This window comes from Lathyrus oleraceus, chromosome 7, assembly GCF_024323335.1.
Source record: "Lathyrus oleraceus cultivar Zhongwan6 chromosome 7, CAAS_Psat_ZW6_1.0, whole genome shotgun sequence".
NCBI classification, from domain to species: domain Eukaryota; kingdom Viridiplantae; phylum Streptophyta; class Magnoliopsida; order Fabales; family Fabaceae; genus Lathyrus; species Lathyrus oleraceus.
Window position 1 is genome coordinate 537869179 of NC_066585.1, and position 24941 is coordinate 537894119.

A 24941-nucleotide genomic window follows, 5' to 3' on the forward strand; every position below is an offset into this window, starting at 1 on the left:
TGAAATTAATTTATCTACTTCTGCATCATGGGTATTAGATACTGGATGCGGTTCTCACATTTGTACCAATGTGCACGGGCTAAAAAGGAGTAGAGATTTGACAAAAGGTGAAGTTGACCTACGAGTTGGCAATGAAGCAAAGGTTATTGCTTTAGCCGTAGGAACTTATGTATTGACTTTACCTAGTGGTTTAATAATTCAGTTAGAGAACTGTTATTATGTACCTACAATTAGCAGGAATATTATTTTTGTTTCTTGTTTGGACAAGTTTGGCTTTTCATTTATAATAAAGAACAACTGTTGCTCAATTTATTTGAATGATATATTCTATGCTACAGCACAAATGAACAATGGACAATATGTCCTTGATCTTGAAATACATATTTATAACATTAATACTAAAAGGATGAAACCTAACGAGTTAAATCCAACTTACCTTTGGCATTGTCGATTAGGCCACATAAATGAGAAACGCATTTCCAAACTCCATAAAGATGGACTCTTTGACTCTTTTAATTATGAATCATATGAGACATGCAGATCTTGTTTAATTGGAAAGATGACAAAGTCTCCATTCACAAGAAAAGGTGAAAGAGCTAATGATCTTTTGGCCCTCATACATACTGATGTATGTGGACCACTGAACATACCAGCCAGAGGAGGTTTTCAATACTTCATCACATTTACTGATGATTTCAGTGGATATGGTTATGTGTATTTAATGAAACACAAACCAGAGTCATTTGAAAAGTTCAAGGAATTCAAGAATGAAGTACAAAACCAATTAGGTAAGAATATTAAAACTCTTCGATCAGATCGAGGTGGTGAGTATTTAAGCCTAGAGTTTGATGCCCATCTGAAAGAGTGTGGGATCCTATCCCAACTTACTCCTCCTAGAACACCCCAATGGAATGGTGTATCTGAGAGAAGAAATTGAACCCTGTTAGACATGGTCTGATCCATGATGAGTCATGCTGATCTTCCAAACTCCTTTTGGGGACATGCACTATTGACAACAGATTACACACTTAACCGTGTTCCATCCAAAAAGGTTGAGAAGACACCATATGAGATATGGAGTGGTAAGAAACCACATATGTCTTACATGAAGATTTGGGGTTGCGAAGTTTATGTGAAACGACAAATTTCAACTAAGCTTGAGCCCAAATCTGACAAATGCTTATTTGTGGGGTATCCTAAAGAAACAAAAGGGTATTACTTCTACAATCCTTTTGAGGGCAAAGTGTTTGTCGCTCGAACTGGAGTTTTCCTATAAAAGGATTTTATTTTCAAAGGAATCAGTGGGAGGAAAGTAGAGCTTGAAGAAACTCAAGAATCACAAAGCATTGATACACCTATGGAGGAATTAGAGCAGGAAACATAAGTAGTTGTGGAAGAGCAACCTACTCAAGTAGAACAAGACCAGCGTAGGTCAAGCAGGATACGTCACCTACCTGAGAGATATGGATATCTCATAACTGATCAAGGTGATGTATTACTCATGGATCAAGATGAGCCTGCGATCTACCAAGAGGCCAAAACTGATCCCGAGTCTGAGAAGTGGCTAGAAGCCATGAAATCTGAAATGGATTCCATGTACACAAACCAAGTTTGGACCTTGGTAGAGCCTCCTGTAGGAGTTAACCCTATAGGATGCAAGTGGGTCTTCAAAAAGAAGACTGACATGGATGGTAAGGTACATACCTATAAGACAAGACTGGTTGCAAAAGGATATAAACAAATTCATGGGGTTGACTATGATGAAACCTTTTCACTAGTTGCAATGCTTAAATCTGTTCGGATTTTACTTGTTATCGTTGCATATCATGATTATGAAATATGACAGATGGATGTCAAAACTGATTTCCTTAATGGGAATCTTCTTGAGGATGTGTACATTACACAACCTAAAGGGTTTGACATACCAGAAGAAGCCCAAAAGATATGTAAGTTACAAAGATCAATCTATGGATTGAAGCAAGCTTCCAGAAGCTGGAATCTTCGTTTTGATGAAACAGTAAAATAATATGGATTCATCAAGAAAGAAGATGAGCCTTGTGTCTACAAGAAGGTTAGTGGGAGCATGATCGTTTTCCTGGTATTATATGTAGATGACATATTACTCATTGGAAACGATGTCCCTACCCTGCAACAAGTAAAGTCTTGGTTGGGGAAATGCTTTTCTATGAAGGACCTAGGTGAAACAGCCTATATATTAGAAATCAGAATCTATAAAGATAGATCACAAAAACTGTTTGGCCTATGTCAGAGTACATACATAGACAAAGTGTTGAAACGCTTTAATATGCATGATTCCAAGAAAGGATTCATACTTATGCAACATGGCATGTGTCTATCAAAAACACAATCCCCTTCAACTAAGGAAGAAAGGGATCGCATGAATAAGATTCCATATGCATCTGCAATAGGATCTATCATGTATGTCATGTTATGTACTCGACCAGATGTCTCGTATGCTTTAAGTGCAACGAGTAGGTACCAATCTGATCCTGGTGATGCTCATTGGGTAGCTGTCAAGAATATCCTTAAGTATTTGAGAAGGACTAAGGACTCATTATTGATATATGGAGGTCAGGAAGAGCTGGTTGTAATTGGATACACCGATGCTAGCTTCCAGACAGATAAGGAAGACTTTAGATCGCAATCTGGTTATGTGTTTTGCTTAAACGGTGGCGCTGTGAGTTGGAAAAGTTCAAAGCAAGATACAGTTATTGATTCTACAACCGAGGCCGAGTATATTGCTGCCTCAAATGCAACAAAGGAAGCTGTTTGGATCAAAAAGTTCATTAGTGAACTTGGCATAGTTCCTAGCATTGTGGATCCCATTGGTCTCTATTGTGATAACAATGGTGCTATCGCACAAGTTAAGGAACCTAGATCTCACCAACGATCCAAACACATACTTAGGCGTTATCACCTCATTCGAGAGATAATAGATAGAGGAGATGTGAAAATATACAGAGTACCTACACTTGACAATATTGTTGACCCACTGACAAAGCCTCTTGCGCAGCAGAAGCATGATGGTCATACTAGATATATGGGAATTATGGGTATGCCTGATTGGCTCTAGTGCTAGTGGGAGATTGTTGGTGTAAGCCCTAGAGGCCAATACTTTTGGTACTTGTATCGAATTATTTATTAATAATAAAAGGATTTTTCTTTATTATGTTTGTCTAATAAAGTCCCTAGAATAGATAGTCCGTTTAATGTATCAAGTATGACTTAATCATGAGATCACATTAAACATAAGGACACTATTCTTAAAGTATTCATAGTCGAGTTTTATTGTTAAGTGGGATAACATTAAAACATTAAGACTATTATGTATATAAACTGATGATCACATCTCATGGATCATGGATAAGGAGTTATCAAGTCTTAAACATAGATATGAATATTAAGAGTAATATTTATACTAGATTGACCCGCTATGAGAATACTATATAGAATGTTATGCAAAGTGTCATAAGTTATTCTCATGGTGATAATGGTGTATACCACCCTTCGACCTGAAACCACTATGGACCCTAGATGTAGAGTCGAGTGCCTTATTGATGATCAAACATTGTTCGTAACTGGATGACCATAAAGACAGTTGATGGGTACTCCACGAAGCATGCTAAGGGACATGAGTGACCTAGATGGAATTTGCCCATCCTGCATAACAGGATAAATGTCTATGTGCATAATATTGAGCAAGACAAGGATGGCATGGTCTTATGAAGTATTTTATGATGCCAAGGTCTATTGGGCCACATGTCAGTTGTATTGTGCTTTACTTGTTGTAGCAGGTCAACTAGTTATCAGAGATATGTTAGGGCAAGCTTAGCTTAGACATATTATGATTAGCAAGACTGACACATGTCAATTGTATTGTGATTTACCTGCTATAGCAGGTCAACTGGTTGTTACTATAAATACAACCAATGACCGCCTTTTGTAACTCACACTTCAGTTAATCAAAATCAATTACAATTAAGAATGAAAGGTGTAACTACCTATTTTATTACCAACTATCAAGCTCGTGTAGGTGAAAATGTGGAACTAAGAAATTTTGGCAGAAGTTTCTGAACAATATTTATACTCAACAATGTATCCAAGTCAAGAAAACAAGAATGGGAGATCACATGCATTTGAAGATGATGTTGTCAATATATAACCAACACCCTATTGAAGAATCATCTTATGTTCCTTCCATTTAACAAGTAGGGCAGACTTATATTACTGTTTTACTGCAGCTACTCTTTTCAAATTATAAGAGGGTGCAAGGCATCAATATTCTTTAATTTAACATACTAATTATCCCTTAACTTAATACCGTAGCTGCAACTTAAGAAAGAAAAATTTATTTTTTATCAGAAAAGACAAAGTTATGGTCAGGTTAAAAAGGGCAGAATATTGAACATCGTCAACCCGACCTTATCAGTTTTGAAGCCAATTGTTCGATGAATCAAACTAATATAAAATTGGAATTAAGCCTAGTTTACTATAATAAGACCAACCAAGTAAACAGACAAATGTATGTAAATAATTTTTAGTACATAGCACATATAAGCCAACAAAAACACAAACATTTTACAGATCCTATGTAATATCCCATATTCTCTTAAATGCTCAATTAGTTGTCAGTTGGGATCAATTGAGTTCCTGTGTACTCTATCTTTTGTTAGTTGTAACACTTGGAACTCCTATGTGCTCTAAATGTTGTCAATTGAGACCAATAGAGTAACCAGTGAACTCTGAAGAGATTAATTATTAATAAAAGAGATAGGACAATATTAATAAGTACAAGAGAGGACATTTTTGGTAACATTAATAATTGGTCAATTGGTACTGGAAGATAAAATATCATTTGAGATATTTTATGTTACTACCTAATATTATAATATATATATAAAGTATATGTTATATATTTGTGTGGTTGTAAGAGAAAGAGAAAGAAAAGGATAAGAAGAGTAGGTAGAAAGAGAGAGAGAGTTATCAGAAAGAAAGAAAAAAGAAAGGGAAGAGTAGAGAAGAGGAAAAGAGAAGAAAGAAGAAGAGAGAAAGAAGGAAGAAAGGCTTGGAGGAGAAGAAGGAAAAGCTCATCATCACCATTTTCTACTCATCATCCTCACCAAACTTCATCTTCTTCTTCTACAAGGTGAGTTCTAGTTAGAAACTCTAGATTTCTATAGAAATTAGGGTTATAGAATCATAAACAAATCATGAACAATCCATGCTATGTGATGAATATTACTCTTGATGTTGTTGTTTTATGAACATGTGCTTGATATGTTCTTTGTGATTATGGTGATAATATGATTTGTTATGGTTATGTTATGATGTTGAAATCCTTGTGGTTATGAACTTGAGATTCTTGTTATACATGTGTATATGAGCATGTAGTGAGATGGATATGTTGGAAGAAGGAGTGTGGGTTTGATTGGAAATGGAAATGGAATTTAGTGTTCTGAGAAGTGGAAAAATGGAATTTTCACAGGACCAATTCTACAATCGATTGATCTTGGATTGTAATCGATTGTTTAAACTTTTTAAACTTTCTGTTTTTGAAGAAGTTGGGATTTTTCACATATCAATCGATTGGCCGATTGATTCCTTTGTATTTTGTGAGTACGAAGTTCCAACCAATCGATTGGTTTAGTGAATTTTTTTAGAGAAATTCACATTCAATCGATTGATTCATTTGATCAATCTATTGACATAAATTAATTATTTGATGAATTAAAAATTGATTCATTTGATCAATCTATTGACATGAATTAATTATTTGATGAATTAAAATATGTCACCAATGGGGTTCAAACCCGGGACCTCCTTAGAATTGTACAAGCCTTACCACTAGGCCAATGATTTTGTTGTTGAATACTTATGCAATGGATAAATATTAATCTAAATCTTGATTAAGATAGATTAATGAATTAATCGAGTGTTATAACTCCGTTTTGGATGCGGACGGATGCGTTAGTAAGATAACGAAAAAGGCTATTATTATGATATCATGTTATAGTATATTATGTGTCTTACAAATTCTATGAATTGTATTTTGATGGATGTTAAACATGGTTGATATGTTTGATTGTAAAATAACATGATTAAAAACCTTACAAAGGTGAGTGAGGAAACCTAGGAGTATAACATGATTAATAACTTAGAAAGATAATCTAGGTTATGGAACATATGAGATATATGTATGAGACTACGGTATTCATTCGTACGACGCTTATGTGGAGGTCGTGGACGAATTGTTGCCATGATTGAGAATGAGACACATTGTATGGAACATGCCATGTTATTATTGTGTATTGTGGTGAATGAAGTCACCTATGATTGATGAATTTGTTATGGTTCGTGGAACCGATGATTATGGAACCGATCATGTATTCAGAATGTGTGTTTTTCTGTGATGGTACACATCTCTTTTTGTATGCTTAGACGAGTAAGCATTGGGATGTGGGACCAATGATTCGAGCCTCAATTGGGTTTGAGCCCCAACCATGGAGGACATGGGGGAAAGGTGGACACCTAAGTGGGTTAGAGTCCCATACGGTGAAAGATACTCAAAGTGGATAGTCCCATACGAGTGATGGTTCTTAAAAGTGGGTTCGAGTCCCATAGGGGAACCTGATATCCACCGCGAAAGTCGAATCATACAAGCATGCATGAACCGGGCCTGGCTTAGACGTAAGTCCGTTCGGGAATTGATGTTTCGTGATCTGAATAATGATCGAGGTTGAGTTATGAGAACTCAGATGCATGTTGCCATACAATTGCGAGGTAGTTTCCCCATCGCTCAAGTCTTCGTTCCCTTGTTGACTTGAGTTGGATATGAGTTGAATATTGATTAGAAATCCTGTAGAGCCGAGTGGACCCATAGGATAGGAGAACTCACTGAGATTATTATCTCATCCCATTATTGTTGTTATTTTTCAGGTAATCCTTACAGGTTGAATCTATGAGAAGTTGTTATGGATGTTTCAAGGGATGCTGTTTATCATGATCTTCCGTTGTGGAGTGGTGTGCAATGAAGATATTGCACATAGTTCTTAGATTTTTATTGTTAGGCATTATTGTATAACATGTTCCATTGATGTTTTAGTTTGGATATGTATATATATTGATGCCATTAGACACTTATGTTGGATCAATACCAATTATTAACATTTGTATGATATTATTTTAGATATATATTATACGGGTTGTTACATCTTAACCCATGCTTCATTTCTTATGAATGGATTTATTAGCCATATATCAATCAGGAAAACCCAACACCATTGGATGCATATATAGTAGAGGCTTATATTATGTTCAAATTCTTAGGCAATCAGCAGCTAAATTGCATAAACAAAAACTACAATTATTCAAAAATACAATGAATAACTTACGATCCAACTGTTCACCAACACCAAGAACTTCCTGCACATTTCGAGTCATAATCTGGTGGACTTCATAAAGTTCATCATTCAATTTTGCAATATTGCGCTGTGTATGGGTATCCTGGTAAAGTTTCTTTGTCTTCTGTATAAACGTGTCTATTAAACACTCAAAAGAAAAAAAGATTAATTAAACTCCATTGGAAAAAGAGAGGAGTATGCTAAATGGTATGTGACAGTGCAGAAACTGATATCTACCAAACTTAATGAAGGCATAAGGTCTGGCAGTAGTTTCGATTATGTAACAAAATTCAGCAATTTACAAGTTTCTTTCTCAATGCTACATATTCTTTCTTCATTTGTTGATAGCTTTTCCTACACCTTTTTAATTAATATATACAATCATTTTCCATGAATAAATGCCATTGAATGTGTTTTGTTAATGAAAGTTACATTACCCTTCTGCATTTCCTGTTCTGCAATATTCTCTAATTTGACTCGATTCTGCTTTCACCTTTTTCGCCCCAATGCTGCAAATCATTATTCGTTAAAATCATTGTTCAATCAACTAACATACTTTACACCTTAGCTCATCATTATATATACCTTGAGCTGCTTCCTTTAAACTGATGCATGATTGTGTCCAGCTTGTTGAAATCCAATGGATCCTCTCCCTGCCACAACCACACAAATCACAACAATTTAGATTAAAAATACTCACAATAATTAATTAATGGAATTAATATAGTAAACTTACAGTGTCTGTTCCAAGTTAGAGATAAGCCTGGATGAATCGCGATAGTAAAGAGTGACAATTTCCTCAACAAAGTTAGGATTAGCATCATCTTGCAATTCTTCAAGTTGAATAAATTGTTCATCAAGAAATCCCTGCATATTTCATTACTTTGGTAAGATAACTAGCCATGAATAAGATGATTGAAGAATAACATTGTATATATAGATGTACCTGATCAAACAGTGACTGTTTCATTGCAGCAACTTGTCTGCGGGAATTGTTTCTGTCCATGATGATATATGACTAGAACGAGAAGAAGATGAAGGGACACACAAGGAAAGAATAAAGGAAGAGTAGTTGGAATTGAAATATAACATGATTTTGAAATGAAAGTGTGGGATGGTTTTTATAGCACCCAAAAAGATGTCCTGTCCTATCCTTATAATTATGCTACGCTAATATTGTCTGTGTGTGTGAGAATCAAGTGATTGTGATTCAATCATGTAAAATTTGTCACTTTTTATGAAACTAGAAAATTAATTTTTCATGATAATCGAGATTCATCTAAGAAATTGATATTTTTTATTTTATATATTTTCATTCACATCGATAACATACATCACAGTCAGTTGTATTGTGATTTACCTGCTGTAGCAGGTCAACTGGTTGTTACTATAAATACAACCAATGACCGCCTTTTGTAACTCACACTTCAGTTAATCAAAATCAATTACAATTGAGAATGAAAGGTGTAACTACCTATTTCTGTAGATGATGAGGATAACGCGGCCATGTGAGTTCTCTTACTTCTTTCAATCTTTCTGATCCGTTTTCTTCTGTTTCTGTTCTGTTTTTCATTTCTCGCCTCCCTGTGTGTGTGTGTTGAAGGTGGTTAGAGGTGAGGTTCCATGGAAGTTATGGTTGTGAAGTGGAGGGTGAAGAATTGAAGGTTGTTTCGTGCAATCGATGAAGAACCTGGAGGTTGGAGCTTGACAGTTCAGTTTGAAGATGAAGGAGGAGATTGAAGATTATTTAGGTGTGAGGTTGAAGATGGATATTGAAATTGGTTGTGAATGGAGAAAATGGAAGAAAGGTGTTGAAGAAGATTGAAGAAAGTGAGGAAGAACGAAGATGATGAAATCCAAAATGATGGGGCAAGGTATGCTTTTATAGGTTTATGAATTTTCAGTTAGGGAAGTTAGGGGTTGGTTAGAGGTTGTTAGAGTTGGTTATTTCTGTTAGAAAGTTTTTTTGACAGTTGGAAAAGTCTGTTATCCTTTTATTCTGTTAAGATTGGGTTAGTTATAGGTTTGTTAGTTAATAACAGTTAGAGTTGGTTTCTTCTTAAGTGATGAAAACCACTCGATGCGTGGCGCTGCCTGCTAGAGTTCCATTTACATTTTGATTCTTCCCTTCTGCAGGTTGCTGGGATTGAATGGCTTGGATTCGCCGAGTCGGACTTCGCTTCATTTAAGCTGTTATGCAGGGCTGTCCTCAGTGGTTTGGAATTCTTGGTCCAGTTCACGGAATTTTTGAGGTGGTTGAGGTTAGATCGGGTATGACAGTTGGGATGTTAGTTTCGTAATGATAGTTAGAATTCTGTTGGAGGTTTTGGGTGAAGTCAGGTTGGTCATGAACTCATTCCCTGGTTCTGTTATCAGGTCGCAGGTTATTAGTAGTTGGAGGTTTAGTTTTGTAGTGGAGTTTTGAAGTGTTGATGAGAGGGTTTCTTTGAAGGGTTCAAGAACTTGGTTAGGGTGGTTATGACAGTTGAAAAATTTAGTTTTGAATTATCATTTTCTTTCATTTTGCTTAGCAATTTATGTTGGTCATTTTTTATGATGCATTCCGTTTGGTGCAGGTTTCAAACCGCTTTCGCTTGGCCACGTTTGATGCGGTATTGGCAACATGAAGGGATTGAATCCAAGGTCTGCTAAATGACCTTCATATGCCCTTCCTTTGAAGAAACATGAGTCGCCTGCAAATCCACTAAAGGGCTTTAGCGGTTTCAACAGGACATGGTCTTCTAGCACGGCGTGAAGAAGTGTGCATCTGGATTGTGTTCGAGCCGGCATGGTACTGTAGGTGAGATCCAAGCTGCCGGTTTTCGTATACGTCCTACTGTTGTTTGTGGCCGGCTGCTGCGGTTTTGGTTGAAGCGGGGTTAATAATTCGGTTTTACCTCCGGACTGCAAATGTTTTAGTTATGAACCTTGGTTAGTTGGTGTTAATAGCCAATTTTCTATTCCGTCCATGGTTTATTAATGGTACGGTGGTTTAGGCTTTATATCTTAAAGTTTGGCATGCATGCCATTGTAACTTGTATTTGGATTAAATATTATGGAGTGTGTGAATCCTCAAGTAGTTTTCTTAGCTTAGACATATTATGATTAGCTAGACTGAGCAGTTGTATTGTGATTTACCTGCTGTAGCAGGTCAACTGATTGTTACTATAAATACAACCAATGACCGCCTTTTGTAACTCACACTTCAGTTAATCAAAATCAATTACAATTGAGAATGAAAGGTGTAACTACCTATTCTATTACCAACTATCAAGCTCGTGTAGGTGAAAATGTGGAACTAAGAAATTTTGGCAGAAGTTTCTGAACAATATTTATACTCAACAATGTATCCAAGTCAAGAAAACTAGAATGGGAGATCACATGCATTTGAAGATGATGTTGTCAATATATAACCAACACCCTATTGGAGAATCATCTTATGTTCCTTCCATTTAACAAGCAGGGGAGACTTATATTACTGTTTTACTGCAGCTACTCTTTTCAAATTATAAGAGGGTCCAAGGCATCAATATTCTTTAATTTAACATACTAATTATCCCTTAACTTAATACCGTAGCTGCAACTTGAGAAAGAAAAAGTTATTTTTTATCAGAAAAGACAAAGTTATGGTCAGGTTAAAAAGGGCAGAATATTGAACATCGTCAACCCGGCCTTATCAGTTTTGAAGCCAATTGTTTGATGAATCAAACTAATATAAAATTGGAATTAAGCCTAGTTTACTGTAATAAGACCAACCAAGTAAGCAGACAAATGCATGTAAACAATTTTTAGTACAGAGCACATATAAGCCAACAAAAACACAAACATTTTACAGATCCTAACCCATGCTTCATTTCTTATGAATGGATTTATTAGCCATATATCAATCAGGAAAACCCAACACCATTGGATGCATATATAGTAGAGGCCTATATTATGTTCAAATTCTTAGGCAATCGGCAGCTAAATTGCATAAACAAAAACTACAATTATTCAAAAATACAATGAATAACTTACGATCCAACTCTTCACCAACACCAAGAACTTCCTGCACATTTCGAGTCATAATCTGGTGGACTTCATAAAGTTCATCATTCAATTTTGCAATATTGCACTGTGTATGGGTATCCTGGTAAAGTTTCTTTGTCTTTTGTATAAACGTGTCTATTAAACACTCAAAAGAAAAAAAGATTAATTAAACTCCATTGGAAAAAGAGAGGAGTATGCTAAATGGTATGTGACAGTGCAGAAACTGATATCTACCAAACTTAATGAAGGCATAAGGTCTGGCAGTAGTTTCGATTTGAGCCCCATTAACACGCTCAAACTCATTCCTGAGCTCTTCAAGATATTGAAATGCTAGTTTCTTAGGGTATGCCCGATCACACATTGTCAAGTAACAGACCCGTCCTTCTATAATATAACTTGTTTGTGTCAAGGTTATATTGGGCTACGGAATTTTTTCAAATATAATTAAAGCAAAAGAATACTAATTTGAAATATAATAGACCACAAAACTTCAAGATAATGAAAACAAGATCAACTTGCTAGGGAAGTAAGGTTTTGGAAAAACAATATAGCATTACACTTTTCACATGCATGAGATATACAAAACCACCAACTTAATTATGATTCAACTGAGATAATAGATATCAATCAAAACAAAGAAAACAGATCATAGCTTCTTACAATGAACAAAACTATAAGATTTGCAGACCTAGCCTAAAAATATACATGTCGATAAATAAAGTAATGTGCAATCAAGCATCTCATTCTAAGGATGGCATTTAGTGGAAGATAACAGCTCCCAAAGTGACAACAAACAGTAGACAACTCCACAGTTCTAAAAAATTGCCTATCATCCGATCCTGCATCTGATATTTTATCAATTCTCAAGCAAATATCATTGCCTACACTACACATTATAATTGCTATACTCAAGCCATTCTTACAAGACTACTAGACATGATATATGAGAAGGATACTGGAAAATGTAAGGACCACTTTCAACTGACATCCTCGACGCCTCATTAAGCCCTCTTGATAGATTCTTAAACAACGCCTTGACTTGCTGTTTGTAAAATTCACCATCTTTAAGATCTCGACCATCATCTAGTCCTTCAGCCAGTGGAAGACCATCAGTAACACGAGCAATCATAGTCAACTTCACCATCTTTCTCAGTTTACAATCTCCCTCTCAAAGTCTTGAACTTTGCAACCGAACCAAACCAGACTACATTACCAAACAAAAGTACAGTTAAGAGTAAAACCTGATCAGAGTTAAGACCCAAAAAAAATTTTAAAAAGCAAAACACAAATTTCTTTACTTTCCTTCATTCAATTATTAACCGAGGTACAAAAAACATAAAAATTAAGTAATGAATAAATTCCTCATATACACTACCACAAAACAGCATCAAAATCATAAATTTTGGCTCCACTAACGCGACTAAAGTGTAAAATAAGAAAACCAAGGGTTGTTTTTTAACAAACTCATAGTTTTATGATGTATAAAATCCACCTTTGATCTGTTAATCAAGGGTAAATTGAGTTGATGTCAGATCCCCAAATCATGATACCCTAGTTTTCTTAGCCTGGGTGGATTTAACCAAAAAAAGCAAATTTCAAACTATTCAATTAATTTAACCCTTGTACAATACAAAGTCCAAAAAAATATAGCAATGAAAATTGAATCCCAAAAAATCGTACTGAGGCGATAAGAGCCAAAACTAAACGAAAATCTGTAAGAGAACTCATGCATGTACCGCGTAAAAGTTTGCATCGCCAATTACGACGCTACGTCGTTGGTTCTTATATAATTTACTAGATCTGACAAAACAAAAAACGCAACAAAACCTAATTTACGTCATTCAGATCTGGCAGAGTTAAATCATCATCTTCATTCCAATATAACTAATATAGATTAGGTTTTTTCTTTTCAAATTCTGTAATGTTGCAAAATTAAGGAAAACTAATGTTATGTTCACGTTGAATTGAAATGGAATGAAAATGGAGTGTGAGAATGAGAGACTCTCCAAAAACGCATGCACTTAATTTGTGTCTTGGTTAACTCCTTAGCAAGAGCGTTTCTATTAGTTAAAATTATAATTGCCACGTGGACCATAAGCACTAATTAGCAAGACACTTTAAATAGAAGATTGTATATTGCGTATTAGCGTTCAGACGGGCACGGAAGACACTTTAAATAGAAGATTGTTTATTGTGTACTAGCGTTCAGACGGGCACTCCGCCCGCTTTTTTTAATGCGCACAGCAGAGAAAAATAAGTGTCAGTTTTTCTTTTTATGAGGTTTCTATTGTATGTCGCATTAAAAATAATATTATTACATTTTGAAAATGGTAAACAAAGATATTCAAAATTATATCGAAGCATGCAAAATACTATTGATACTATGTAATCAATGACGTTCTTTAAGAGGAATGCCGAACATGAAATCTTTATTCGAAATATTTTCTTTTTCCCTGCAATTGTTTTCCGTAGTAAAGAAAAAATGTAAGATTCTCAAATTAGAATTTTTTTTAGAGAAAAAGATAGTAAAATTAATAGAAGATGTTATGTTCCTGTTTTAGTCATCCTTGATCCTAGTAAGTCTTATGAAGTATTTTATGATGCCTCTAAGAAAAGATTATGAGGGGTACGCAGAGTGGTCAAGTTATAGCCTATGTCTCTCGTCAATTGAAACCTCTTGAAGAGAACTACCCGACTCATGATCTTGAACTGGCTGCTGTTGTCTTCGCATTGAAAGTTTGGCGACATTCCTTTATGGAGTGCATTTTGAGATGTTTAGTGATCACAAGAGTTTGAAATACTTATTTGACCAAAAAGAGTTAAATATGAGACAGAGGAGATGGATGGAGTATTTGAATGACTTTGATTTTGAGCTTAAGTATCACCCGGGGAAGGCAAATAAAGTTGTGGATGCCTTAAGTCGGAAAGAGATACATAAAGCTGAGCTGATGATGTTAGAATACGCATTGTTGGAAAAGTTCCTAGATCTTAATATTTAGTTTAGTTGGACGCAGGATGGTGTGATAATGGGAAGTTTGAATGTTACTTCTAACCTAAGGGAAGAGATCCGACAAGGACAAATGATAGACGAGAAATTGCAAGAGATGTCGACTCAACCAGGTTTCACTCAGTCACCAGATGGAGTCATTCTGTTTAATCAAAGGATTTGTGTTCCGAAGGATGACGAGCTGAAAAGGAAAGTTTTGGAGGAAGCTCACAAAGGGGCGTTTACTATACATCCAGGTTCATCGAAGATGTATCAAGACTTGAAGAAGAACTATTGGTGGCCTGGAATGAAAAGGGATATCACAGAGTATGTGTCGGAATGCATTGTATGCCAATAGGTAAAGATTGAACATCAGAAGCCAGGTGGTTTATTGCGGCCTTTAGAGATTCCAGTTTGGAAATGGGATAGTATTTCAATGGATTTTGCAGTAGGGTTACCTCGGACCCAAGGGGGTTATGATTCAATTTGGGTGATTGTGGATCGGTTGACTAAGTCTGCGCACTTCTTGGCCGTGAAGACTACTTATAAGGCAAGTCATCTTGCACGATTGTTCATTTCAGAAATTGTTAGGTTGCACGGTGTTTCTACTAGCATTGTGTCTGATAGAGACCCAAAGTTTACTTCAAGGTCTTGGAGAGCATTCCAACAAGCTATGGGATCAAGATTGTGTTTGAGTACTTCTAATCATCCTCAGACGGATGGTCATACTGAACGGACAGTACAGACACTGGAAGATATGTTAAGGGCTTGTGTACTTGAAAGTGGAGGGAATTGGAAGGAGCTTTTACCATTGATTGAATTCGCATATAAAAATAGTTATCATGCAAGTATTGGGATGGCTCCTTATGAAGCCTTGTATGGACGGAAATGTATAACACCTTTATGTTGGATAGAAGTTGGCAAAGAAATGATCTTAGGACCAGAGATTATTCAAGAGACAACGGAAAAGATAAGGATGGTCCGTGATAAGAGGAAGAAAACACAAGATCTCCAAAAGAGCTATGCGGATCACATGAGAAGACCATTGGAATTTGATGAAGGAAGACCATTGAAATTTTTCTTCTCCATCACCAAATTTTAGGTTTCTTCATCACTAAGAAACAAAGATAAAAAACTATAAATGAATGATTCATATTATATATAAATGGGTAACAACTGAAACTACATAATCAAGATCAATATTATTTATATTCGGCATATTCACATTGTATTATGGTATACTATATATAAATAAATTCTATAATTGTCTTATCCATAACCAAATTTTAGGTTTCTTCATCACTAAGTAACAAATTTAAAGGATTATAAATTAATGATTAATATTATATATAAACGGTTAATAAGTGAAATTACGTAATAAAGCTCAATTATAATTGTATTTGTCATATTCACACTGTATTATGGTATATTATATGTAAAAAAAATTAATATTTTCTTCTCCATCACCAAATTTTATGTTTCTTCATCACTAAGCAACAAATTGAAAAAAAAATATAAATGAATGAATCATATTATATATAAATGGGTAACAACTTAAATTACATAATCAAGATCAATATTATTTGTATTTGGCATATTCACATTGTATTATGGTATAAAATATGTAAATAAATTCAATAATTTTCTTCTCCGTCACCAAATTTTAGGTTTCTTCATCCCTAAGTAACAAAGTTAAAGTACTATAAATTAATGATTCATATTATATATAAATGGTTAATAAGTGAAATTACATAATAAAACTCAATTTTATTTGTATTCGTCATATTCATATCGTATTATGGTATATTATATGAAAAAAAAATATTTTTCTTATCGATCACCAAATTTTAGGTTTCTTCATCACTAAGCAACAAATTGAAAAAACTATAAATGAATTATTCATATTATATATAAATGAGTAACAAGTGAAATTACATAATCAAGATCAATATTATTTGTATTCGGCATATTCACATTGTATTATGGTATATTATATGTAAATAAATTCAATAATTTTCTTCTCCATCACCAAATTTTAGGTTTCTTCATCACTAAGTAACAAAGATAAAGGACTATAAATTAATTATTCATATTATATATAAATGGTTAACAACTGAAATTACATAATAAAACTCAATATTATTTGTATTCGTCATATTCACATTATATTATGGTATATTATATGTAAAAAAGAATTTAATATTTTTTTCTCCATCACCAAATTTTAGGTTTCTTCATCACTAAGAAACAAAGTTAAAAAAACTATAAATGAATGATTCATATTATATATAAATAGGTAACAAGTGAATTTACATAATCAAGATCAACATTATTCGTATTCGGCATATTCACATTGTATTATGGTATATTATATGTAAATAAATTCAATAATTTTCATCTCCATCACCAAATTTTAGGTTTCTTCTTCACTAAGTAACAAAGTTGAAGGACTATAAATTAATTATTCATATTATATATAAATGGTTAATAAGTGAAATTACATAATATAACTCAATATTATTTGTATTCGCCATATTCACATTGTATTATGGTATATTATATGTAAAAAAAACTCAATATTTTGCTTCTCCATCACCAAATTTTAGGTTTCTTCATCACTAAGAAACAAAGTTAAAAAACTATAAATGAATTATTCATATTATATATAAATGGGTAACAACTGAAACTACATAATCAAGATCAATATTATTTATATTCGGCATATTCACATTGTATTATGGTATACTATATGTAAATAAATTCTATAATTGTCTTCTCCATCACCAAATTTTAGGTTTCTTCATCACTAAGTAACAAATTTAAAGGATTATAAATTAATGCACACTCCAAATCAATTGCATGTATACGTCCAATTCACTTTGTTTACACCTGAATACTCATTTGGCATTGAATTTGGGCCCTCCATGCGCCTGTACAGGCCCATGCATGGAGGTCCTCTTCACTCATGCACATGATTTTCCCATGCTTCCACCTTGCCTTGCTATAAATACATGAGCTCAGCTTCACTATTTTCCAACCTGAAGGCGCCTTAGATGTTGCAGAATTGAATCCAAAACCATATATAAAGGAATTTCTCTCTTTCATTTCAAAATTTCAGATCCAATTTTCAACTTCATTGGTTGATTATTGGACTTAAAATTCCTTGGTCTTGCTTCATCTTCACCTCAAGAATACACTGCGATCAAGAGTTGTGAAGAATTGTGCTCCATAGATCTACATTTCAGAGGTGGATGTTCAAACTTTTTTTCTTCGAAACTCATTGATTCTTGCTTGTTTCTTGTGTTTATTGGTTTGGCTGAAGTCCTCTCATCAGAGGCATTTGAATTGTGCTTTTAATTTTGCAAAATCATCAAGTTCAGTTTGAACTCCATTATTTTCCTCTTCTGATTTCTCTTCCTATGGGGATCTAGAAGGAAAACCAATGGTACAGGGGTGATGTACATCACCCCAGCTTTCCAATGATATGAGGATCGCTTCATTTGGTTAAGTTTTCATGTCTGCAACTTTGGCCGGAAAATGCAAGCTCGCTGGAGAAGACGGTGGTGTACACCACCGTCTCTTTGCCAGATCAATTGTGAGCCCTTGGATCTGATCTCCAATTTATATCATAGCCATCAGATCTTATGACTTTATTTAATGCCTCGTGTGTCTCAGTTGACTAAGGCATTTGGTAGGCGCGCGCTGATAGCCTTTGGATGTGCCAGCTCAATTAATGAGACTGGATCCAACGCGCCAGATATTTTCCCATTTTTCATTTTCTGATTTTATTTCTTTTATTTTATTTTATTTCCTTTTATTTCAAAAAATCATAACTCTCTCATTTCAATTCCAAAAAATATGAGACCAATTGCATTCTTTCCCTTTTAATTTCTAGTTTCTGAAAATGATTTTTAATATTTTTTATTTTATGATTTGATATTTTTTGTGAATTTTCTCTTTTCTGGTTATTTTTAATTCATTTTAAATAGTTTCCAATATTCAAAAAATACAAAAATATTTTCTTAACCTCTTTGAATGATGATAGATCTATGAAAAATATTCTCATCAATTTATTAATTGATTTGAGATTTATTTGAGATTTTAATTCAATTAGGTTATTTTTTATTCATTTTTAATTGATTAAAATCAGTTCCTGGTTTCTAAAAATGCTGAAATTTTTTGTCAAACTTTGTTTGACCTTGTTGAACTTAGGATGATCCATTTGGACTTTTCAAAGTTGATTTGAAATGGATTTGAAGTTTGACCTTTAACTGTTCATTTTAATTCATGTATTATTTTAATTTCCAAAAATACCAAAAATATTTTATTTGTTTCTTGACTTCTAAGTTTCATTTTGCTTCTGTTTACTAGTGTTTGACCTTGATTTCATCTATCTTTGGTCAATGTACTTTGATTATTTTTTTGAATTTCCATTAATGTACATTCTTATTCATCTTCTTCTTCATCTTTTTTTTCTTTTGATCAATGAGTTAAAGATTGGTGGTTAGCCTTGATGTATAAGAGGTTTAACCTTCCTTCATCCAAATCTAATTCATCTTGATCATAGATCAAGGGAATGGCTTTGCATTAAGGATAGGTTGCTTCTTGATCAAGCAAAGAACCTAAATCAATACAAGATCATTCTCATTTTCTTTTAGCATGGTAAGTTGTAGGAGCTTGGCTTACTAGTCAAGGTCTCTAACTTGTGTTTGTTGCCTATATTTTTATTGACCGGCCTCAGATAGGTGTGACTACTACATTAGTCCACTTACGATTGCTTAACATAACGCTAAATTGCCTTATGGCACACTAACACTAACTATTGACCATTAACTTTTACTTCAAGTCATTTAATTCTTGCAATTTACTTTATGCAATTTAATATCTTGTACATATTTCATTTGCTTTTGCCCTTTGCTCACTTGAGCTCATGTTTATATTAATGCAATTTGCCTTTTGCTCACTTGAGCACATAGTTGTGTATATACTATTGTGCTTGTGTTTTGTTTTGATTGTTGTGAACAAAATGCAAATGGACAAAAGGACTTAGACTTTAGGACATTCCCTATGCAAAAATGGAGTCAAAGAGCAACTAGGCCTCATGCCTTTAGCATGCTATAAAAGAAGAAATAATGTCAAAGAGCAACTAGGCCTCATGCCTTTAAAATGCTTAATCTTGAAGATGAACTTGAAAGGATCCTAATTTCTAAACTCCCTCTTGTCCATTCTTTGTTTGTATTATAGAACTTTTTGATGTGTGTGTTCTTGTGCTAGGGATTCCAACATTGAGCCAAATTGAAGAGCCATTGTCATGAGCATCCAAAGTGAGAGATACAAAAGCCATTGGAAGATTCCTAGGAGCTTGATTGTTATGTGATTGATTGCTTGAGTACTTACTTATTTGCTTGCTTATTCCAAAGGATGGGAGCTACTTGGATCATCACTATGATCTCAAGAAGGGAACTCCATTTGTGGTTTTATTTCTCTTCCTTCATCTTTGTATGTTTAGGACTTAGCAATTCTTCTTCTTCCCTCCACTCTAACCCAAGCCAAAAATTTTGTGCAAACATTAACATTTGTTTTCAAAATTAGAAACCTAAGCATTATGCTTTTGATTTTCCAAACTTCTTTTCATAACACATATTTTGAATTGAATCCTTAAGTCAACTTTGACCATACTTTGTAAGTACTTTTCATTGATAAATACAACTCACTCAATTTTCTTTGTGGTTTCAATGGCCACTTTTTGCCAAAGCTTTTCATAAACAATAGCTATTAGGTTTGAGTTATCCTTGAGGTTGATATAATACTCACCTATATCCTTAGTGATGGACAATGAGTCTTCCATGCTTATTATAGGGTTAACCCCTCACTAGCGTGTTGAAGCTATCCTCACATGGTGGATTTGTGGTTTTAGGTTGAGTTTTCTCCCTTGGATAACAAAAGACCTTAAGGCTTTTGGACCAATCAATTCACCAACTTGTTTTGAGATTTTTACCCTGAACTACGAGGTTTTGATCCTAATCTTTTTAAGATGGTACGTAGGCAGTGGGTTTATTGATCGGAAAAATAGCAAGTGTACTATTTTTACCGATGTAGTAATAAGGAGTTTTATTTCCAAGTATCGATCTCAGGGATTGCGTAGGAAATACTTATTTTACTTTGATTCTATCAGAACAAAAAGATAATGATTTGGTTGTTTTTTTGGAATTGTAGCAATAAACACAAAAGACAGTAAAATATAATTGATTAAGATAAAACATGCTAGGGTGAGTGGTTGATTTAACAAGTTATGAATTCAGTCAAGATTTCCTTAATACGCATGAAACATTCAATTACCTAACCTCAGAATGTTCTTCCTTAAGTCCTTAAGGAAGAAACTATTAAACTACCATTTTTTATCAAATGTCCATTCAATAAATACTTGGTTTTAATCATAAATAATATCGAGGTTTGCAGTGATTTACAAAAGTTACTAGTCCTAGATGATGCCATCATAAACCCAATTGTGTGAAAACCCTAACAATCACAATCCTGTTATTGAAAGTCATAGATCAATTTGTATTTGTCCGATACAATAGCATAATAACATCACACAATTGAATTGAAATAAGTAACATGGTAATAAGGAAATCATTTGTTCAAATTCATAACATACGATCAAATCAGGACCACCCCCCTAACATAGGGGGGTTTAGCCTCTCATAGTATTCAACGAAATCATAGTATGAAAATTAAACATTACAAAGAACGAGGAGAGTTTGATCTTCAATGGTCGAAGCCTTTGAATCTCGCCGTCTTCAAATCCTCCGTAGTAGCTATCTTCTCAATGTAGTGTTTTCTTTCGTACGTCAAAAAAGTGTCTTCTCCTTTCTCTCCCAAGCCTTCTAATAGTTTCAGATGGATTTTCCCAAGCAAAAAGTCCAAACTACCCTTAATGAGCAGAATAGATCCACATGACAAAAATTGAAGTTTCTAAGCCGCGCCCATCAACACGGGCCGTGTGGATTCACACGGGTGCCCGTGTGTGCTCTCCAAAATGAGTACTTTCAGATCAAGCTACAGAGGCATCAACACGGGCCGTGTTCCTACACACGGGTGCCCGTGTTAACTCTCTATTTTTCCTCTCCAAGCTTGCTTTGCCTGACCAACAACACGGGCAGTGTTGTTGCACACGGGGGCCCGTGTTGACCTGCTGTATCTTAATATTTTTGCCTTTCTGAGTATCCACAACTCCACTATTAGTTCTTTTAAACCTGTGCAACGGCCTGTAATAATAACACTACCAAAACGAAGCATAAAAGAGACCTTTTTGACATAAACATGTAATAAAATGAAATGCAATAACAACCTAACAAAACATGATAAATGACTCTGAAACAACTATAAACAAACACAAATCTTACCAAAGTGATGAAAATATGTCGGATTAATGGTGAGAATTCAATGGAAATGGTGACCGATCATTTATCCATTCAAACACAAAATTGTAAATAATTTGTACATTCTTTCTCTCATCTCCCCAATCATGTTTGCATAAACAATTTTTCACAAATACCAACCTACCTTACAACAATTGTGAAAAGGGCTCCCTAGGAGTACCTAGGATGTTTTGGGTGCTTAAAACCTTCCCATTGCATAACCAACCCTCTTACCCCGATCTCTGACATTTTTATTAGTTTTTGATTTGATAAAACATCTCGATTTTTGTTCGCTTTCTAACCTTTCCTTTGGATAAATAGAAGTGCGGTGGCGACTCGACTTGTATGATTTACTTTTGATTTAGTCAATAAATCTAAAGGTAACGAATACCCCACTACAATATCAATAAATTTTCTTATGAAGAATTAATGAGTATTGATTAACCAAGTCAAGATAAGATGTCGTAATTATGTTTTGTGTAACTTAGTGCAAGGAAGGGAAGTCGCGGTTTCTGGGAGGAAAGTGACCAACTGATGTTGAGCGGTATATCAGAGGAATTAAGTGGGAGCAAGTTTACATGTTAATCCAATATCAGAATAAGATTATAATGGAAATCAAGAAGTTTCAAGAGTTATGAAAGAAGGAAATTTGTCAGCAAGACAAGTTAGAAGGATGAGTATGTCAGAAGTTTGGAATCAAAGAGAAGTTAAGTGTTGGTCTAAGACTTGATACAAGGTTTGTTTGTTTGTTGAGTGAAGGAAATTCGGGGGCGAATTTCAATTTAAGGGGGGGGGTGTCGCATTACACGAAAAACCGGCGGGAAACAAGAACAACAGAGCCGCCACCGTGCGTTATTTATCCCAAAAGAGGGAAAGGAAACGCTCAGAGTAAACCTGGAAAAAGCATGGTCTCGCGACCAAAGAGAATGGGATCGGGAGTCAGTTATGCGAAGGGAAGGTATTAGCACCCCCTACGCATCCGTCGTACTCGACGGGATCCACGCACAGTAGGGAGAGAAATGGTTGCTAAAACACTGCTCAAACACACACACACTGGCTGAAAGAGACACAAGAAAACAGACGAGACTGACTCGGCAGGATATCGCATCCTGGGCCTACTTAGTCTATCAGGCATAGACATCAGAGTCAAAGTAGTTCGGACTGGGGAAGCGACACATGCTCGCTAGGATGTCGCATCCTATGCATACGTATCTCCTTTGGACGAAGGAGAATCAGAGCATTCGTAGCTCGGCTGACACGCACACAAACAAAAGCAGGCAAAGGCAAACATGGAGCCTGAATGCCAATTACTGGACTTACATCAGCATCCGAACCAAAACACACGCAAGAAGGCAAACATGGAGCCTGAATGCCAATCACTGGGCTTACATCAGCATCCGAACCAAGCAAACCCACACTGGAACCCGAACGCCACTCGATGGACTTACATCAGCTTCCAAGCACACAACAACACAAAACAAAGACACAGGCGCCCGGAGAGATCTGCTCATCTCCTACCTACGTACCTCATCTGGTATGAGGATCAGGGCGACGTAGTTCCCCTACGAAGGGACACAAGGCTAGCCTAACCAGATAACAGAGGGAGACACAACTAGGGAGACTACGACTCGAGCCTAGCTGTTATCATGCAAGATTGTCCCTAAGTCAAGGTTTCTAGCTAACTTGCACAGGAAGCAAGCCTATCCTATTCAGCACAAGTAAACAGCAAATTAAGCATTCATAAGCAGCACACACTATATGCACACAAATGGGGCTCAATCAAAGGGTAAGACTGCAAGAGCAAGTCATCTGTACAGAGGTATGGTTAGCTCTTAACCTTGCCATTAAGGGGCTAAGGTGAAGCTGATGAAAGGGGAGTGAAGATAAGACTTCACAGCTCTTATCCCTGGTCAGGGAGAGCTTCAGACAAAGGAGCGTGGGTTCAGAAAGGAGGAACCCTTCTACACTCAAGACTCTGACACAACTGTACATGGTACAAGATCTTGGGTTACTGTCCTCAATGCGTCAACACAGTGGTGTGAGCAGAGGGACGACTCAACAGAATAGCGGGAGATAGATTGCATATCTCTTATATCCACCAATTGCCTCATAGAGGTCTTTACCTGCTTGGGGACAAACATAAACAATCACAAACATTGCCTCTTAAGGAGGACTTCAGACAGTTGCCTGGCTAAATAACAAGCCAGGTCTTCCAGACTACATGAAGAAGAAGGTGCTATACCTCAATGCAAATGCTATACAAGCAAAGCAATGCAAGTTCTTAAGAGAACTGAGCAACTAAGGGTACCTGAAATCAATCAAATATAATAAGTATACCAATCACAGAACTAAACAGCAAATGGTTCACAATTAGCTATACACAGACAAACACAATACAATGCACCAAAGTGCCAGTCATTAAGGTTCAAACTCAAGTATCAAACTCCTGCAAAATAAAAGTCAGAATTAGCTATACACAAGTCACAAATCAAGTCCAATGGGAGCACACCATCAAGCATAGGCCATTTGTGCTATTAACCTGAAACACAACTCAAAAGTGAGATCACAAACCACTAGTCCAAGACTAGGGCCAAAATGAATTCAAAAATCCAAAACAGCAAGTGAAAAGTGATCACAACCAAGATTAACCAAATACAAAGAGAATCCAATTGGTCTCACATCCAAACTATGCACTAATTTCATTTTATGCACAAATTAAGACAAAGTAAGCAAAGTTGAATCACATATGAGTGAACAGAATGACTTCAATCAAATAAATGTCAAAACAGCTCAATAAATTCCACAAAAATTCCATCTCAAATAGGACATATCCAATGAGCTACCTATCAAATTTCATAGCATTTGGACAAGTGGAAGTAGAGAAATTAAATTCAACATGTCATGGCATGCAAAAATCAACCTAAACTAGGTCACAAAGTGTACACCAACTTCAATCATTGGTAAAACAGTGATATCACATTAGAAATGAATGGGACCAAAGCCAAATTAAAGCTATACATGTTAGGAAGCACTCCACCAAATTTCATATTCATAGGATAAGGGATGAGCATTTAACAATACATA

The 24941-nt window shown here is 35.2% G+C and overlaps 1 protein-coding gene, 1 long non-coding RNA gene and 1 pseudogene across 2 annotated transcripts; 1 reads left to right on the plus strand and 2 right to left on the minus strand.

Annotated features, from left to right (window-relative positions):
* Nucleotides 1–7281: 7281 nt before the first annotated feature.
* On the minus strand, nt 7282–12686 carry LOC127107774 (25.3 kDa vesicle transport protein). The gene is made up of 3 exons (XM_051045094.1): nt 12407–12686; nt 11685–11845; nt 7282–7559 (listed from the first exon to the last, which is right to left on the minus strand). The coding sequence occupies exons 1-3, from the start codon at nt 12592–12594 to the stop codon at nt 7336–7338; spliced, it is 573 nt and encodes a 190-aa protein (XP_050901051.1). The 5' UTR covers nt 12595–12686; the 3' UTR covers nt 7282–7335.
* LOC127108267 (histidine-containing phosphotransfer protein 4-like) lies at nt 7712–8624 on the minus strand (annotated as a pseudogene).
* Nucleotides 8858–9942, plus strand: LOC127107775 (uncharacterized). Its single transcript, XR_007795824.1, has 3 exons — nt 8858–8929; nt 9025–9295; nt 9558–9942. It is a non-coding gene; the product is annotated as an uncharacterized LOC127107775 (long non-coding RNA).
* Nucleotides 12687–24941: the final 12255 nt, after the last annotated feature.